Here is a 19,780-nt window from a genome sequence, read left to right on the forward strand (position 1 = left end):
TGCTCTGTGATACACCATCTGTGTATGATTAGCACGGGGGTTGGATTTCTACAGCATACACAACTGCTGCAAGACCCTGGCAGGACTGTTGAAAGAGGAAATGGTGCAGGATTGTTTATTGCCCGTTGTTCTCAGGGACCGGTCATGATTTCATAGTATTAATGCGAAGCTGATGTTTTTGACCAACAGTGACTCAACGTATTGTGTATGGCGCTTTCAACCGGCTTAGCTTCGCTGGGCATGACTGTTTACTATACAAACTTAACACTGAAATCTGTTCTCTTCAGAAATACAGTACTCTTGCAAAGTCTTAGGCACATTTAAACTGTGTATATATTGCTAGGGTGACCAAGAGTTTTGCACAGTACTGTATTTTCAATGTGGGGCAGAGAGTGAGATTTTAAATCTGGTGGGAGCAAAGGATGTTGGGACAGGTGACAGGTGAGGGGTGGAGTGCTGCAGGAAGGATGTGGGACAGGTGACAGAGAAGGAGTGCCAGGGACAGGAGTGGTGTGGGAGCAGGCACACCCAGCTCTGAGACACCAGGCAAGGTCATTTGATGCCAAACAATTGATTTATTGATCATTACAGAATGTCTCTCTGGTGCTCCCCTCTCCTTCCCATCTCCCTTCCCCTTTTCCCAACCATGATAGGGCCTCGGCCCGAAATGTCGACTGTACCTCTTCCTAGAGATGCTGCCTGGCCTGCTGCGTTCACCAGCAAATTTGATGTGTGTTGCTTGAATTTCCAGCATCTGCAGAATTCCTGTTGTTTCCCCTCTCCCTGCTCCCTTCCCACTCTCAGTCCACAATGGAGACCCATATCAGAACCAGGTTTTATCATCATAAGTCATGAAAGTTGTTTTTTTGTGGCAGCAGTACATTGCAATACGTAAAATTACTACAGTACTGTACAAAAGTCTTAAGCACCCTTTTGCTTTTGATAGTAAGATATCCGAAGACAGTTCCTGGGAATGTCGCCAAGCTAAATTTGATACTGATCCACTTATGGAAATGTCAGGGAAAATGACCCAACGTTTGTCTGCAAGAATTTTAGTAAATATCTTAACGGAAGAAAGAAATGCAGAGAGGGTTTGGAACAGAGTAAATCCCTAGACAACAGGAAATGATGAACAAGCCATATTTGAATGAGCCCTCTAGTGAGAGAAGTTTCAAAGTAGATTTTATTAATAATGTTCATATATGTCACTACATACAACCCTGAGATTCATTTTCCTGTGGGCATACTCAGCAAATCTATAGAACAGTAACTATAAAGTGATCAATGAAAGATCAACCAGAGTGCAGAAGACAACAAACTGTGCAATTGCAAATATAAATAAATAGCAATAAATAATGAGAACATGAGATAAAGTGTTCTTAAAGTGAGATCATTGTTTTTTATTCAAGATCCTGCTCCTGAGGGGAGCTGCTCTTGAACCTGGCGGTGAAAGTCCTGGGGCTCTTGTACCTTCTACCTGATGGCAGCAGTGAGAAGAGAGCATGGCCTGGGTGGTGGGCATCTCTGATGATGGATGCTGCTTTCCTACGACAGCATTTCACACGTATGTGTTCAATGGTTGGGAGGACTTTCCCTATGATGGACTGGGCTAAATCGACTAGTTTTTTTGTCGGATTTTCTGTTGAAAGGCATTGGTGTTTCCATACCGAGCTGAGATGCAGCCAATCAATACAATCTCCACCACAGATCTATAGGAGTTTCTCAAAGTCAGAATAAGGTTTATTATCACTGACATACAGTATTTCATAAAATTTATTTACTATAAGTTAAAATAAAAATAGATCAATTGTACAGAAGAGAATAGTGAGATAGTGTTGATGCGCTCATCGGCCATTCGGAAACGTGGTGACTGGGGGGAAGAAGCTGTTACTAAAATGCTGAGCGTGTCTTCAGGCTCCTGTGCTTTTTGATAGGCACTTCCATGCAGTTGGGTGATGCAGGTGTCCATTTGCTAGAAGTCCTTTTTTCTGTAGTGGCTTTTATACTGGTTCTTGCTCCCAGCATATCGATGCAGCTATAAAGAAGGCAAGACAGCAGCCATGTTTCATTAGGAGTTTGAAGAGAGACTCCTAATGCACACACTTAGTGATTCAGAAAGAGCTGAATCCTCGAGGCACACACTCGATGATTCAGGGACAGCTTCTTCCCCTCTGTCATCTGATTCCGAAATGAACATTGAACCCGTGAACACTGCCACACTGCTTTTTATATCATTTCTGTTTTGCACTATTTTTAATTTAACTATTTAACATACATATATATACTTACTGTAATTGACATTGAATTTTTTTCCTCTATATTATCATGTCTTGCATTGTACTGCTGCCACAATGTTAACAAATTTCACGACATGTGCCGGTGAAATTAAATCTGATTTTGAACTCCTTTTCAGTAAAAGGTTTGAAGCATCTTAGTTAACCCCTCACGGATCCCAGTGCTTCCAGCTCTTCACTCTGTCACCTGCAAAAACATTTATGCAGAAATTAGATATAAAAATGGGGAAACCTGAAAATGGACAGTAGGTTTGCCTATGTCCAGAGAGAGGGAGAGAAGGAGGCCCACCTCTCATTGCTACCATCAATCAAAGGCAAATCAAAACAAATTTATCATCAAAGTATGCATATGCCACCATATACAAGATTGAACAACACACTCAAAATGCTGGAGGAGCTCAGCAGGCCAGGCAGCATCTATGGAAAAAAGTACAGTCGACATTTCGGGCTGAAACCGTTCAGCAGGACTGGAGAAAAAAAAACTGAGGGGTTAATTTAAAAGATGGGGGGTGGTGAGAGGGAAACACAAGGTGATAGGTGAACCCTGGAGGGGAGGGATGAAGTGAAGAGCTGGGAAGTTGATTGGTGAGATGGGGTGAGCTGGGAAGGTAATTGATGAGGTGAGGTGAACTGGGAAGTTGATTGATGAGATGGGTGAGCTGGGAAGGTAATTGATGAGATGAGGTGAACTGGGAAGTTGATTGATGAGATGGGATGAGATGGGGTGAGCTGGGAAGTTGATTGATGAGATGGGGTGAGCTGGGAAGTTGATTGATGAGATGGGGTGAGCTGGGAAATTGATTGGTGAGATGAGGTGAACTGGGAAGTTGATTGATGGATGGGGTGAGCTGGGAAGTTAAATGATGAGATAGGGTGAGCTGGGTAGTGGATTGGTGAGATGGGTGAGCTTGGAAGTGGATTGGTGAGATGGGTGAGCTGGGAAGTTGATGGATGGGGTGAGCTGGGAAGTTAAATGATGAGATGGGGTGAGCTGGGAAGTTGATTGATGAGATGGGTGAGCTGGGAAGTTGATTGGTGAGATGGGGTGATCTGGGAAGTTGATTGATGAGATGGGGTGAGCTGGGAAGGTAATTGATGAGATGGGGTGAACTGGGAAGTTGATTGATGAGATGGTGTGAGCTGGGAAGTGGATTGGTGAGATGGGATGAACTGGGAAGTTGATGAGATGGGGTGAGCTGGGAAGTGGATTGGTGAGATGGGATGAACTGGAAAGTTGATGAGATGGGGTGAGCTGGGAAGTTGATTGAGATGAAATGAGCTGGGAAGTTAATTGAGGTGAGCTGGGAAGTTAATTGAGGTGAGCTGGGAAGTTGATTGATGAGATGAGGTGAACTGGGAAGTTGATGAGATGGGGTGAGCTGAGAAGTTAAATGATGAGATGGGGTGAGCTGGGAAGTTAAATGATGAGATAGGGTGAGCTGGGTAGTGGATTGGTGAGATGGGTGAGCTTGGAAGTGGATTGGTGAGATGGGTGAGCTGGGAAGTTGATGGATGGGGTGAGCTGGGAAGTTAAATGATGAGATGGGGTGAGCTGGGAAGTTGATTGATGAGATGGGTGAGCTGGGAAGTTGATTGGTGAGATGGGGTGATCTGGGAAGTTGATTGATGAGATGGGGTGAGCTGGGAAGGTAATTGATGAGATGGGGTGAACTGGGAAGTTGATTGATGAGATGGTGTGAGCTGGGAAGTGGATTGGTGAGATGGGTGAGCTGGGAAGTTGATTGGTGAGATGGGTGAGCTGGGAAGTTGATGAGATGGGATGAACTGGGAAGTTGATGAGATGGGGTGAGCTGGGAAGTGGATTGGTGAGATGGGGTGAGCTGGGAAGTGGATTGGTGAGATGGGTGAGCTGGGAAGTGGATTGGTGAGATGGGTGAGCTGGGAAGTTGATGAGATGGGATGAACTGGGAAGTTGATGAGATGGGGTGAGCTGGGAAGTGGATTGGTGAGATGAGGTGAACTGCGAAGTTGATTGATGCGATGGGATGAACTGGGAAGTTGATGAGATGGGGTGAGCTGGGAAGTTAAATGATGAGATGGGGTGAGCTGGGAAGTTGATGAGATGGGTGAGCTGGGTAGTGGATTGGTGAGATGGGTGAGCTTGGAAGTGGATTGGTGAGATAGGTGAGCTGGGAAGTTGATGGATGGGGTGAGCTGGGAAGTTAAATGATGAGATGGGGTGAGCTGGGAAGTTGATTGATGAGATGGGTGAGCTGGGTAGTGGATTGGTGAGATGGGTGAGCTTGGAAGTGGATTGGTGAGATGGGTGAGCTGGGAAGTTGATGGATGGGGTGAGCTGGGAAGTTAAATGATGAGATGAGGGGAACTGGGAAATTGATTGGTGAGATGGGTGAGCTGGGAAGTTGATTGGTGAGATGGGGTGATCTGGGAAGTTGATTGATGAGATGGGGTGAGCTGGGAAGGTAATTGATGAGATGGGGTGAACTGAGAAGTTGATTGATGAGATGGTATGAGCTGGGAAGTGGATTGGTGAGATGAGTGAGCTGGGAAGTGGATTGGTGAGATGGGTGAGCTGGGAAGTTGATGAGATGGGATGAACTGGGAAGTTGATGAGATGGGGTGAGCTGGGAAGTGGATTGGTGAGATGGGGTGAGCTGGGAAGTTGAATGATGAGATGGGTGAGCTGGGAAGTGGATTGGTGAGATGAGGTGAACTGCGAAGTTGATTGATGCGATGGGATGAACTGGGAAGTTGATGAGATGGGGTGAGCTGGGAAGTTAAATGATGAGATGGGGTGAGCTGGGAAGTTGATGAGATGGATGAGCTGGGTAGTGGATTGGTGAGATGGGTGAGCTTGGAAGTGGATTGGTGAGATAGGTGAGCTGGGAAGTTGATGGATGGGGTGAGCTGGGAAGTTAAATGATGAGATGGGGTGAGCTGGGAAGTTGATTGATGAGATGGGTGAGCTGGGTAGTGGATTGGTGAGATGGGTGAGCTTGGAAGTGGATTGGTGAGATGGGTGAGCTGGGAAGTTGATGGATGGGGTGAGCTGGGAAGTTAAATGATGAGATGAGGGGAACTGGGAAATTGATTGGTGAGATGGGTGAGCTGGGAAGTTGATTGGTGAGATGGGATGATCTGGGAAGTTGATTGATGAGATGGGGTGAGCTGGGAAGGTAATTGATGAGATGGGGTGAACTGAGAAGTTGATTGATGAGATGGTATGAGCTGGGAAGTGGATTGGTGAGATGAGTGAGCTGGGAAGTGGATTGGTGAGATGGGTGAGCTGGGAAGTTGATGAGATGGGATGAACTGGGAAGTTGATGAGATGGGGTGAGCTGGGAAGTGGATTGGTGAGATGGGGTGAGCTGGGAAGTTGAATGATGAGATGGGTGAGCTGGGAAGTGGATTGGTGAGATGGGTGAGCTGGGACGTTGATGAGATGGGATGAACTGGGAAGTTGATGAGATGGGGTGAGCTGGGAAGTGGATTGGTAAGATGGGGTGAGCTGGGAAGTTGATTGATGAGATGGGTGAGCTGGGAAGTGGATTGGTGAGATGGGATGAACTGGGAAGTTGATGAGATGGGGTGAGCTGGGAAGTGGATTGGTGAGATGGGGTGAACTGGGAAGTTGATTGATGAGATGGGGTGAGCTGGGAAGTGGATTGGTGAGATGAAGTTTCACCTTTCACCTGGTGGTTCTCTCTCCCCTCCCCCACCTTTTAAATCTACTCCTCAGCATTTTTTCTCCAGTCCTGCAAAGGGTTTTGGCCTGAAACTTTGCCTGTACTTTTTTCCATTGATTCTGCCTGGCCTGCTGAGTTCCTCCAGTGTTTTGTGTGTGTTGTTCGGATTTCCAGCATCTGCAGATTTTCTCTTGTATGTGGTTTGATATATAAGATTGAGATTCATTTGCAGGCATTTACGGGAAAGTAATGAAATGTAGTAGATTTCATGAAAAAAATTATACATAAACAAAGACTGACAAACAACCAGGAAGGGGAACAGGAGATTGAAGCATTTTAGGAGCAGCTTCTTCCCTCCGCCATCAGAGAGTAAGTGTGATGACTGCAGGGAAATGAGGAGAGGGGGAATGGATTTGATGGGCTTGTTCCCTTGGTAATTAGCATCATCTACTGAGTGGTTTGGCTTCCTTATGAATAATGCAGGAGAATAGTGTTACATGTCGTGCAGGAGATGTCTGATCCAGTTCCAGGCACTATGCAGTCTGGTTTCTAGACTACCCAGTGCAAGTGACATAAATTCACTCGCGCTGAAAGTAAACAGAATCAGGTTTACTCTTTATTTTACTTTATTTATTGACTTTATTTAGAGATACGACACGGAACGGACCCTTTCAGCCAACTGAGCAGCACCACCTGGCGATCCACCTATTTGAGCCTAATTGAGGGCAATTTAAAATGACCAATTAACCTACTAGCCCATACATTTTTGGGACCTGGGAGGAAACCGTAGCACCCAGAGGAAACACACACGATCACTGGGAGAACGTGCAAACTCCTTACAGACAGCGCCGGAATTGAACTCTGAACTCCAACGCCCTGAGCTGTAATAGCGTTGTGCTAACCGCTACGCCACCGTGACTCCCCGAAATATATTTATATCGCTTTTTCAAACCAAGGAAGCATTTTGAAGTTAAAATAACCAACTCTTCAGACCAGGGGTTCCCAACCTGGGGTCTGTGGACCCCTTACTTAATGGCATTGGTCCATGGTATAAAAAGGTTGGGAACCTCTTCTCTAGACTGATTCTCTTTAGCGCCAGATGCTGATTTTGAGTCTATTATTTGTGCAACCCAATTGATTGGTTTGAAAGATTCTGCTGCCTGTGAGGACAGGGGTCTTGTGTACTGCCTGCTGTGGGTCTGTGAATGACGGAGGGGAATGGAAGGCTGGGGGAACAGAATCTCGCGTGTGTCCCACTGGGAATGAGGATGGGAGAAGGTGGGGTGGGGGTGGTGGAGGGACATACTTTGTGAAATTTGTTGTTTTGTGGCAGCAGTACAGTACAAGACATAAATTACAAAAAGAACTATATATATAAAATATAAATCAGTAGTGAATAAAAGAAAGCAAAAATAGTGAGGTAGTGTTCGAGGGTTCATTGTTGGTTCAGAAATCAGTTGGCAGAGGGGAAGATGATGTTCCAAAATAGTACTTACACAGAGCATCATGGTTTGAAAGCCATTGACTAACTGAGTGCCAATAATGTTGAATAAAGAGATTTGAAGATTAACTTTATTTGTCACATAGACACAAAACATATGATGAAATGCCTCAGAATAGAGGGACATCCATTTCAAATGGAGATGAGGAGGAATTTCTTTAGCCAGAGGGTGGTGAATCTATGGAATTCATTGCTGCAGATGGCTGTGGAGGCCAAGTCATTGGGTACATTTAAAGCAGAAGGTGATAGATTCTTGATTAGTAAGGTTACGAGAAGTAGGCAGGAGAATGGGGTTGAGAGGGATAATTAATCAGCCATGACAGAATGGCTGAGAAGACACGATGGGCCAAATGGCCTAATTCTTCTCCTATTGTCTTGTGATCTTCTGATATATCATGTTCAGTAGTCCTTCCCTCCTACTTAGACCTCCATTTCTCTGGCAATCATTTGCCTGTTTAATTGTTTCTTAAATGCCCCTAGTGTATCTGCCTCTAGCACCACCCCTAGCGGAGTGCTTCACACACCCAGCACTCACTGTGTGGAAAAAAAACTTGCCTCTGACATGAAAGTTACAAAGTACATCAAGAAAATTTCAGTGGCAAGCCATGTAATACAGCCACTGGTGAGACTGGGTCGACAATTGCATTTGTGTCACAGTGTTTACGTTTTAAAATTTTCTTTTATACAGGAAATCTTACTTCTAAATATCAATGCAAAAATTTTAGAACACAGAACACTACAGGCCCTTCAGCCCACAATGTTGTGCAAACCTATAGAAGCCAACTCTACGATCAGTTCCATGCAGTTCGTAACCCTGAATACTGCTTACATCCAAATGCCCATCTAAAAGTCTCCTAAATGTACCGTTTGCATCAGCCTCTACCACCAAACCAACAGTGCATTCCAAGTACTTCCCACATTTTGCATTAAAAAATACCTTGCTCTAACATATCCCGTAAACATATCTCCTCTTACTTTAAACAGATGACCTCTGGTATTGGTCATTGCCACCCTGAGAGGAAAAAGTGATTGGCTGTCCACTCTATCTAAACCTCTTAACATCTTGTACCACTCTGTCAAGCCGCCCCTCATCCTCCTTCACTCCAAAGAGAAAAGTTCCAACTCGCTCATAAGATATACTCTCTAATCCAGAATACCCTGTCACCACCGAGATCTCATCACTTGGACAGCCAGGTGTTTACTGTTTAAAAACATAAACACGAAGAATTCTGCAGATGCTGGAAATTCAAGCAACACACATCAAAGTTACTGGTGAACGCAGCAGGCCAGGCAGCATCTCTAGGAAGAGGTACAGTCGACGTTTCGGGCCGAGACCCTTCATCCTGACAAAGGGTCTCGGCCCAAAACGTCAACTGTACCTCTTCCTAAAGATGCTGCCTGGCCTGCTGCGTTCACCAGCAACTTTGATGTGTGTTGTTTACTGTTTAACTCTATTACACACTACATACACTTTCACCTATATTTTATTAACTTATTTATGGTAATATTTTGTTTTGTGATATATGTTTTGTAGGTGCACAGTGATCTGGGGAAACGTTTCATTTGGTTATATATTTGTACAGTCAGATGACTTTAAATTAAAACTTGAACATTCCTTGTGGGATTTTCTAAATTTCCCTCTGTTTTCTCCCTTCCAGAGTGCTTCGGGAACAGTGGATTCGCGCCAAATATGAGAGAAAGGAGTTCATCTACATTGATAAACAAGAGCCTTACTCTGCAGGTAGGAAGGATTCTTGACACTCTTGAGAGAAACGGGTTGCACAAAAGGCCGGAGACGCAAGAGACTGCTGGAATCTGGAGATGGAGAAACACGCAAAGCTCAGGAGGAGCTCAGCAAGTCACTTTGTGGGCAGCATAGTGGTGTAGCTTTTAGCAGCGCCAGTGATCTGGGTTCAGTTCCTGTCATTGTCTGTAAGGAGCCAGTGCGTTCTCCCCTCTGCAGGCTCCAGTTCCCTCTCACGTTGCAAAGACGTACAGGTTACGGTTAGTAAGCTGTGGGCATGCTGTGTTGGCGCCGGAAGAGTGCCAACACTTGTGACTATTCCCCAGCACAACCCTTAGACTGTGTTGGTCGTTGACGAAAGTGATGCATTTCACTCAATGTTTCGATGCACACATGACAAGCCAAAGCTAATCTTTCCAAGGTCTCCAACGTCTATGGGGAGGAAATGGATAGTCGACGTTCCTGGTTTGGACTTTTCAGCCTGCCCTATGTGTCCAGCTTTGTTGTACCCCAGACCGGCACTGTTTGTTTCCAGCTCATACCAGAAGTGAAGGGTCTTGGTCCGAAATGTCGAGATGTCTGTTCCCCTCTACAGACGCTGCCTGGCCCATTGAGTTCATCTGACTGCCTTATGTGTTGCTCAGATTCCCACATCTGCTGTCTTGTGTGTCTCTAATCTGTTGAATGGACTCCGTGGAGCCAGCAGCATCTGTGGGGTTGGGGTGGGGGGAAGGAAAGTGTTGATAGAACATAGAACATGGAACAGTACAGGTACAGGCCCTTCAGCCCACAATGTTGTGCTGAACCAAATAAATCCAATGATAAAACAAAACTGTTCCCTTACACCTACACAATGTCTGTATCCCTCCATTTCCCGCACATTCATCTGCCTACCTAAATGTCACTTAAAAGTCCCTAATCTATCTGCCTTTGATGTCTCCAGCCCTTCGATATATTGGTCTCAGTACTGGTTTTAGACCAGAAAAATCATCAGTTCCTTTACCTCAACAGATGCTGCTCGACCTACTGAGTTCCTCCAGCAGGTTGTGTGTTACAGTGAAAGCCTGTCTGATTACTAGCCCATCCGCGGCTTTGCATTTGCTGTCTCCTCCATTGACTGGGCTGTAGAGAATGGCTGCTGCGTCATCTCTCATTGGCAGTCACGGCCACAAGTTACTGCAGATCCCTTGAACTGAGAAGGGTGTGAGTGTAATCAGGAGTTAATCTCTTTGCTGTGGGTCTGCAGAGGAGTGAGGGGCAGATTTGCATCCTCTAAGGAGTTCTGGGAAGCAGATGTTTTTCTTTATGATCTGATAGCTTCATGGTCACTATTATTGTTACATTCATTTATGTAACTGAATGAACAGAACAGCTGGTAAAGTGGGATTAGAGCAGTTCTCTATGGATCATGCGGTTTTGGTCCTAGACTTAACAACCAAGCAATTTTTATATTACTGTTCGATCATACTCAGTACTTATGAAGTGGCCACTGAGTGAGCATATGTTCAAAGTTCAAGGTAATTTTATTATCAAGTGCTTATATGTCAACATAAACAACCCTGAGATTTATTTTCTTATGGGCATACTCAATAAATCCATGATAGAATAATAACCTTAACAGAATCAATGACAGACTGCACTAACTTGGGCAACTGTGCAAACACAAAAAGAAAAAAATAATAATAAGTAAATAAGCAATAAATATTGCGAACATGAACTGAAGAGATCTTGAACGTGAATCCTCAGGTGGTGGAAACATTTCAATGACGGGGCAAATGAAGTTGAGTGAGGTTATCCCCTTTGGTTTTTGAGCCTGACGGTTGAGGGGTAGTAATTACAAATTCTTTCAGATTACTGGTTTTTCAACTGAACCTACCAGCCTTCTTCCAACCCTCCCCCACCTTCTTTCTCCAGTCCTGACGAAGGGATCCGGCCCAAAACGCCAACTCATCGTTTCCACTGATGCTGCCCGACCTGCTGAGTTCCTCCAGCGTGTTGTGAGGGGTAGTAATTGTTCCTGAACCTGGTGGTGAGGGTCCTGAGGCTGCTGGAGCCCATCAGCTTCGAGTTTTGATGTGTTGTGCATTCAGAGATGCTTTTCCGCCTACCACTGTTGTAACATGTGGTTATTTCAGTTACTGTCACCTTCCTGTCAGCTTGAACCAGTCTGACCATTCTCCTCTGACCTCTCTCGTTAACAAAGTGTTCTCACCCACAGAACTGCCACTCACTGGATGTTTTTTTCTCGTTTTGTTTTTTGCACCATTCTCCGTAAACTCTGGAGACTGTTGTATGTGGAAAATCCCAGGAGATCAGCAGTTTCTGAGATACTCAAAACACCTTGTCTGCCACCAACAATCATTCCACAGTCAAAGTCACTTAGAACACATTTCTTCCCCATTCTGATGTTTGGTCCAAACAGCAACTGAACCTCTTGACCATGTCTGTATGCTTTTATGAATTGTGTTGTCGTCACATGACTGGTTGATTAGACATTTGTGTTAACGAGCAGGTATACCAAATGAAGTGCCTTCATAATAACTGGTTAATTTTTTAATTACTGTGAGATCATGTGCAATATATAGTTCACAGCTGTTGTGTTAAGTGCTAGATCTTGTGGAATTATCACTGGCATCCTTTAGAAGTTTGACAAGGTGCAGAATGATTAACTGGTTTATCTTTTGAGATTAATTTGCATTTGAGGAAATTTCTTCAAAAGTAGCTGGGTAATAAATTGTAAATTAGGACAGAGGATTTTCGTTTGGCTGTTGAAAATTCCTTTGCTAATATTAATCTGCAAGCTCTATTGAAACTTTGATCTGCAGAAACTTGCACAAGAGGGCTCATATGAAGGAACATATTAGTGATGAGGAAACATTGAATAAGCCAGAGTGGGGCAGCATGGCGGTTAGTGCAGTCGCTTTACAGCCCCGGCGGTCACTGAGTGGGGTTCAATTCCCGCTCACTATGTTCTCCCCCTGACAGTGTGCGTTTCCTCCCACATTCCAAAGACATACGGGCATGGGTTAGTAAGTTGTGGGCATGCTATGTTGCCGCTGGAAGCGCGGGGACTCTTGCAGGCTGCCCTCAGCGCATCGCAAGCGATGATGAAAACAACACATTTCACTGTATGTCTCGATGTAAGTGTGACAAATTAATCCTTATACAAGCTTCTGAAGGCTAATTAAATTCCTCCTCATCCCTTTCCTAAAAGGATGTCATTCTATTGAGGCTGTGCTTTGCTGTTCTGGACTTGCCCACTATTGGAAACATCCACCGCATATCCACTCTACCTAGGTCTTTCAATATTCGTTAGGTTTGAGTGAAACAGACCGCTGTGGAGGCCAAGCCATTGGGTATATTTAAAGCAGAGGTTGACAGGTTCTTGATTAGTAAGGGCATCAAAGGTTACAGAGAAATGGCAGGAGAATGGGATTGAGAGGGATAATAAATCAGCCATGATGGAATGGTCGAGCAGATTCAATGGGCCAAATGGCCTAATTCTGCTCCTTTGACTCTATGGTCATATACAAAATTGTCCTTCCAAGGTACATAAACATAGAACATAGAAATCTGCAGCAAATTACAGGCCCTCTGGCCCACAAGGTTGTGCCGACCATGTAACCTACTCTAGAAACTGCCCAAAATTTCCCTAACTCATAGCCCTCCATGTACCTATCTAAGAGTATCTTAAAAAACCCTATTGTATCCGCCTCTACCACCATCGCTGACAATGCATTGCATGCACTCATCACTCTCTGTGTGAAAAACTTACCTCTGACATCCCCCTTGTACCTATTTCCAAGCACCTTAAAACTATGCCCCTCGTGTTAGCCATTTCAGCCCTGGGAAAAGGCCTCTGGCTAACCACGTGATCAATGTCTTTCATCATCTTATACACCTCTATCAGGTCACCTCTCCTCCTCCCGTTGCGCCAAGGTTCACTCAACCTATTCTCATAAGACGCACTCTCCAATCCAGGCAACGTTCTTGCAAATCTCCTCTGCTCTCTCTCTACAGTTTCCACATCCTTCCTGTAGTGAGGTGTCCAGAACTGAGCGCAGTTCTCCAAGTGGGATCTAACTAACTGGGGTAATATGAAAGAGGAAGTGGTTGAGACACTGGTCCGGTTTAAATTCAGTGGTGTGGAGCTATTGGAGAAGTTGGCTGAACTTGAAGTCACTGGGACTGGATGGGATACCTCCCAAGACTGAGGAAATTGCGGGAGGAAATTGTGGCCACTGATCAATGCTCATTGGGAATAGGGAATGGTGTCAGAGGACAGAGAGGAACAGATGTTACTGCTTTGTTCAAAAGAATGGGAGTATGAGTGAAGTCACCCGTTACACACCAGTCATTTTCAACTCCATGGTGGGGAAAAAGCTTCAAAAACATATGAGTCAGAACTGGTAGTCATATGCCGAAAAATGGAATTAATTAAGGCAGGCCAGCATATATTATTGCGGGTAGAAGCTCTTTAGAGAGAGAATTGATCATGCTTATGATCATATGGTCAGAGGCTCCCAAGGTTACGTGAGACCTGACTTACAGTATTCTGACTTTGTGCAAATTCTCCCATACATTTTTCAAGATTGTATTTCGGGTAGTGTAGTGGTAAGCGCAGCAGTTTATAGTACAGGTGACCAGAGTTCAGTTCCCACCGCTGCCTGTACAAAGTTGGTAAGCTCTCCCTGTGACCGTGTGGGTTTCCTCCAGTTGGTAGGTCTGTTGCGCCCCAGGTGTAGTTCAAAGGGTGCAAAGGTACATTTAGTGTCAGAGAAATGTGTACAATATACATCCTGAAATGCTTTTTCTTTGCAGCCATCCACGAAAACAGAGGAGTGCCTCAAAGAATGAACGACAGTTAGATTGAGGACACGTAGTCCTCTTTTATTGTCATTTAGTAATGCATCCATTAAGAAATGATACAATGTTCCTCCAATGTGATATCACAGAAACACAAGACAGACCAAGAGTGAAAAACTGACAAAAACCACATTAATTATAACATATGGTTACAACAGTGCAAGCAATACCGTAATTTGATAGAAGAACAGACCATGGGCACGGTAAAAAAAGTCTCAAAGTCTCTCGAAAGTCCCAACATCTCATGCAGACGGTAGAAGGAAGAAAACTCTCCCTGCCATGAGCTTCCAGCGCCGCAAACTTGCCGATGCAGCATCCTGGAAGCAGCTGACCACAGTCCGACTCTGAGTCCGTCCGAAAACTTCAAGCCTCCGACCAGCCCTCCGACACTGAGCACCATCTCTGCCGAACACTTCGACCCCCGCCCCGGCCGCCAGCAACAGGCAAAGCCGAGGATTTGGGGCCTTCCCTCTGGAGATTCTCGATCGCACAGTAGCAGCAGCAGCGAAAACCGGGCATTTCAGAAGTTTCTCCAGATGTTCCTCCGTGTTTCTCACGTCCGTCTCCATCAAATCAGAATTGTGCACGGCTCCTATTTAACAAAAACGATATCATTTCACCGGAGAGGCCGCACGCGCTGCATTGCGCCGCCATCTTCTCCTCCCTCCGATTAAATGTTAGAACCCCAAAGTCCCCCCCCCAAGCTCCTCCCTCCTATGCATAAGTGGCAACAAGCACGATCCCCCCTCCCCCACCTCCAAAAAAAAGCATCAGCACCCGTCATCAAGCACTGAAGCGTGCAGCAAAAGCAATGGTAAAGACACAGACTTGCAGTATTGCAAAGACTATATTGTTCACCTGGCATTCGACATACCACAGGGTCCTCAGTTCTGTCTCTCCGATACTGCACCAAGTGCGGTGCCATCTACTCATCTAGTTATTTATTATTACTTGTTCTTTTTGTATTTGCACCATTTGTAGGTGCTTATGTGCAGCTTTTCATTGATTCTATTGTACTTCTATGTTCTACTGTGAATGCCCACAAGAAAATGACACTGAGGGTAGTATTTGGTAACATTTACGTACTTTGATAAAAAATCAACTTTCATCTTTTGAACTTTGAATTATTTTAATTATGGCTAGTGTTAGGATGGTTACTTTATGAAATGAAAGAATTTGAGTAAATGTGCGTAGAGTAATATGACATGGGAAGCTATAGAACATTTATAGAAACGTAGAAAACCTACAGCACGATACTGGCCCTTCCGCCCACAAAGCTGTGCCAAATATGTACTTACTTAGAAATTACTAAGAGTTATCCATAGCCCTCTATTTTTCTATGCTCCATGAACCTATCCAGGAGTCTCTTAAAAGACCCTATCGTATCCACCTCCTCCACCGTTGTCGGCAGCCCATTCCATGCACTCACCACTCTCTGCCTAAAAAAACTTACCTCTGACATCTCCTCTGTACCTACTTCCAAGAACCGTAAGACTGTGCCCTCTCCTGTTAGCCATTTCAGCCCTGGGAAAAAGCCTCTGACTATCCACACGATCAATGCCTCTCATCATCTTATACACCTCTATCAGGTCACCTCTCATCCTCTGCTGCTCCAAGGAGAAAAAGCCGAGTTCACTCAACCTGTTCTCATAAGGCATGCTCCCCAATCCAGGCAACATCCCTGTAAATCTCCTCTGCACCCTTTCTATGGTTTCCACATCCTTCCTGTAGTGAGGTGACGAGAACTGAGCACAGTACTCCAAGTGGGGTCTGACCAGTGTCCTGTAAAGCTGCAACATTACCTCTCGGTTCTTAAACTCAATCCCACAGTTGATGAAGGCCAATGCACTGTGTGCCATCTTAACCACAGAGTCAACCTGCGCAGCTGCTTTGAGTGTCCTATGGATTCGGACCCCAAGAACCCTCTGATCCTCCACACTGCCAAGAGTCTTACCATTAATACTATATTCTGCCATCATATTTGACCTACCAAAATGAACTAACTCACACTTATCTGGGTTGAACTCCATCTGCCACTTCTCAGCCCAGTTTTGCATCCTATCAATGTCCTGCTGTAACCTCTGACAGACCTCCATACTATCCACAACACCCCCAACCTTTGTGTCATCAGCAAATTTGCTAACCGATCCCTCCACTTCCTCATCCAGGTCATTTATAAAAATCATGAAGAGAAGGGGTCCCAGAACAGATCCCTGAGGCACACCACTGGTCACCGACCTCCATGCAGAATATGACCCGTCTACAACCACTCTTTGCCTTCTGTGAGTAAGCTAATTCTGGATCCGCAAAGCAAGGTCCTGATGGATCATATGCTTCCTTACTGTACAATAAGCCTTGCATTGGGTACCTTATCAAATGCCTTGCTGAAATCTGTATACACTACATCTACTGCTGTACCTTCATCAATATGTTTAATCACATCCTCAAAAAATTCAATCAGGCTTGTAAGGCACCACCTATATGCCTCTCCAAATGTTCATAAATCCTGCTTCTCAGGATCTTTTCCATCAACTTACCAACCACTGAAGTAAGACTCACTAGTCTATAATTTCCTGGACTATCTCTACTCCCTTCCTTGAATAAGGGAACGACATCTGCAACCCTGCAATCCTCTGGAACCTCTCTTGTTCCCATTGATGATGCAAAGATCATTGCTGGAGGCTCAGCAATCTCCTCCCTCACCTCCCACAGTAGCCTGGGGTACATCTCATCTGGTCCCGGAGCCTTATCCAACTTGATGCTTTCTAAAAGCTTAGGCACATCCTCTTTCTTAATGCCTATATGCTCAAGCTTTTCAATCCACTATAAGTCATCCCTACAATCGACAAGATCTTTTTCTGTAGTGAATACTGAAGCAAAGTATTGAAACAGTTGGAGAGGGGTTCTTTTCATGAAATTTTGCACACTTTTTTTCTCCAAACATACCTTTGCTCATTGCGGCCAAAAAGTTCTATTTTAACTTCATCAGTCCACAGGACTTGTTTCCAAAATGCATCAGGCTTGTTTAGATGTTCCTTTGAACCTTTTGAATAGAACTTTTTGGCTGCAATGAGCAAAGGTATGTTTGGAGAAAAAAGGGTGCAGAATTTCATGAAAAGAACCCCTTTCCAACTGTTAAGCACAGGGGTGGATCGATCATGCTTTGGGCTTGTGTTGCAGCCAGTGGCACAGGGAACATTTACTGGTAGAGGGAAGAATGAATTCAGTTAAATACCAGCAAATTCTGGAAGCAAATATCACACCGTCTGTAAAAAAGCTGAAGATGAAAAGAGGATGGCTTCTACAGCAGGATGATGATCCTAAACACATCTGAAAATCCACAATGGACTACCTCAAGAGGGGCAAGCTGAAGGTTTTGCCATGGCCCTCACAGTCCCCCGACCTAAACATCATCAAAAATCTGTGGATAGACCTCAAAAGAACAGTGCATGCAAGACAGCCCAAGAATCTCACAGAACTAGAAGCCTTTTGTAAGGAAGAATGGGCGAAAATCACCCAAACAAGAATTGAAGGACTCTTAGCTGTCTACAAAAAGCGTTTATAAGCTGTGATACTTGCCAAAGGGGGTGTTACTAAGTACTGACCATGGCAGGGAGCGCAAACTTCTGCTTCGGGCCCTTTTCCTTTTTTGTTATTTTGAAACTGTAAAAGATGGAAATAAAAACATTTTCTTGCTTGAAATATTTTAAAAATGTGTCATCTTTAACTTTATGCCTTTTGGAAATCAGTTCATCTTTTACTCGCTTAGCTATTCACGGTAACAGAAATTTTGACCGGGGTGCCCAAACTTTTGCATGCCACTGTATCTCTGCTATCTCCTCCAGTTCCATACAGACTTTTTCACTGTCACACTTGATTGGTCCTATTCTCTCACATCTTATCCTCGTGCTCTTCACATACCTGTAGAATACCTTGGGGTTTTCCTTAATCCTGCTCGCCAAGGTTTTCTCATGGCCCCTCCCTGGTCTCCGAATTTCATTCTTAAGCTCCTTCCTGCTAGCCTTATAATCTTCTAAATCTCTATCATTACCTATTTTTTTGAACCTTTCGTAAGCTTTTCTTTTCTTCTTGACTAGATTTTCAGCAGCCTTTGTACACCACGGTTCCTGTACCCTACCATCCTTTCCCTGGCTCATTGGAATGTACCTATGCAGAATGCCACACAAATATCCCCTGAATATTTGCCACATTTCTGCCATACATTTCCCTGAGAACAACTGCTCCCAATTTGTGCTTCCAAGTTCCTGCCTGATAGCCTCATATTTCCCCTGACTCCAATTAAACGTTTCCCTAATTTGTCTGTTCCTATCCCTCTCCAATGCTATGGTAAAGGAGATAGAACTGTGATCACTATCTCCAAAATGCTCTCCTCTGAGAGATCTGACACCCGAACAGGTTCAGTTCCCAATACCAGATCAAGTACAGCCTCTCCTTTTGTAAGCTTATCTACATATTGTGTCAGGAAACCTTCCTGAACACACCTAACAAACTCCATCCCATCTAAACCCCTTGCTCTGGGGAGATGCCAATCAATATTTGGGAAATCAAAATCTCCCACCACGACAATCCTGTTATTATTACATTTTTCCAGAATCTGTCTCCCTATCTGCTCCTCAAAGTCCCTGTTACAATTGGGTGGTCTATAAAAAACACCCAGTAGAGTTATTGACCCCTTCCTGTTCCTAACTTCCACCCACAGAGACGCAGTAGACAATCCCTCCATGACTTCCTCTTTTTCTGCGGTCATGACACTATCTCGCAGTGCCATGCCCCCTGCCTCATTTGCCTCCCTCCCTGTCTTTTCTGAAACATCTAAAGCCTGGCACTCCAAGTAACCATTCCTGCCCCTGAGCCATCCAAGTCTCTGTAATGGCCACAGCATCATAGCTCCAAGTACCAATCCACGCTCTTAGCTCATCACATTTATGTTATCGATGTGTGGAAAAATCAGCTTACAGAACATTCTCGGGAGTGGAACCCTCACACAAACAGGAACAACTTGTGAGCAGTCTTCCAGAATGCTTGGATAAGGTGCCACCTACAGGGTTCCCAGCTAACTGGTGGTAAAATTGGGACAGAATTGGCTTTCCTTGGGAGCAAGTAACAGTCACCTGGTACAAACGGTTGTCTTGTTTTTTGGTCAGGAGGAAGGTGATTAGCAGTGTTCCCCGGAGATCACTGTTAGGATGAGAGTTTTGTTTTTATGGTTTATATACATATTGATCACCTGAATTTGGGCTTCAAGCCATAATTTCTAAATTTGCTGATGATGAAATGTACACTGTGAAGGGGCCACACTGGTTGGAGGATTAATACTTCATATCCTGTCTGGGTAGCCTCCAATCTGCTGGCATGGACACAGATTTCTCTAACTTCTGGTAATTTCTCTCCGCTTCCCCCTCCTCTCTCTTTCTATTCACGTTCTGGCTCCCCTCTCACTCCCTCTCTTCTCCTCACCTGCCCATCACCTCCCCCTGGCTCTCATCCTCCTTCCCTTTCTATCATGGTCCACTCTCCTCTCCAATCAGATTCCTCCTTCTTCAGCCCTTTACCTCACCCACCTATCATCTCCCAGTTTCTCACTTCATCTCACATCCCCCCTCATCTGACTTTACCTATCACCTTCCAGATTTGTACTCCTTCCCCTCCCTCACCTCCTTCCCCCTTCTTTTCCAGTCCTGATGAG

General features: G+C 44.7%; 1 protein-coding gene across 1 annotated transcript in view; it reads left to right on the top strand.

Moving 5' to 3' along the window:
- LOC134352127 (arf-GAP with dual PH domain-containing protein 1-like) overlaps positions 1-19,780 on the top strand; it is a 210,242-nt gene that overhangs the window by 115,812 nt on the left and 74,650 nt on the right. Inside the window, exon 4 of the mRNA XM_063059348.1 lies at positions 9,122-9,204. Coding sequence (XP_062915418.1) covers positions 9,122-9,204 — 83 coding nt within the window. The remainder of the gene's footprint in view (positions 1-9,121; positions 9,205-19,780) is intronic.

This window comes from Mobula hypostoma, chromosome 9 (assembly GCF_963921235.1).
Source record: "Mobula hypostoma chromosome 9, sMobHyp1.1, whole genome shotgun sequence".
NCBI classification, from domain to species: Eukaryota; Metazoa; Chordata; class Chondrichthyes; order Myliobatiformes; family Myliobatidae; genus Mobula; species Mobula hypostoma.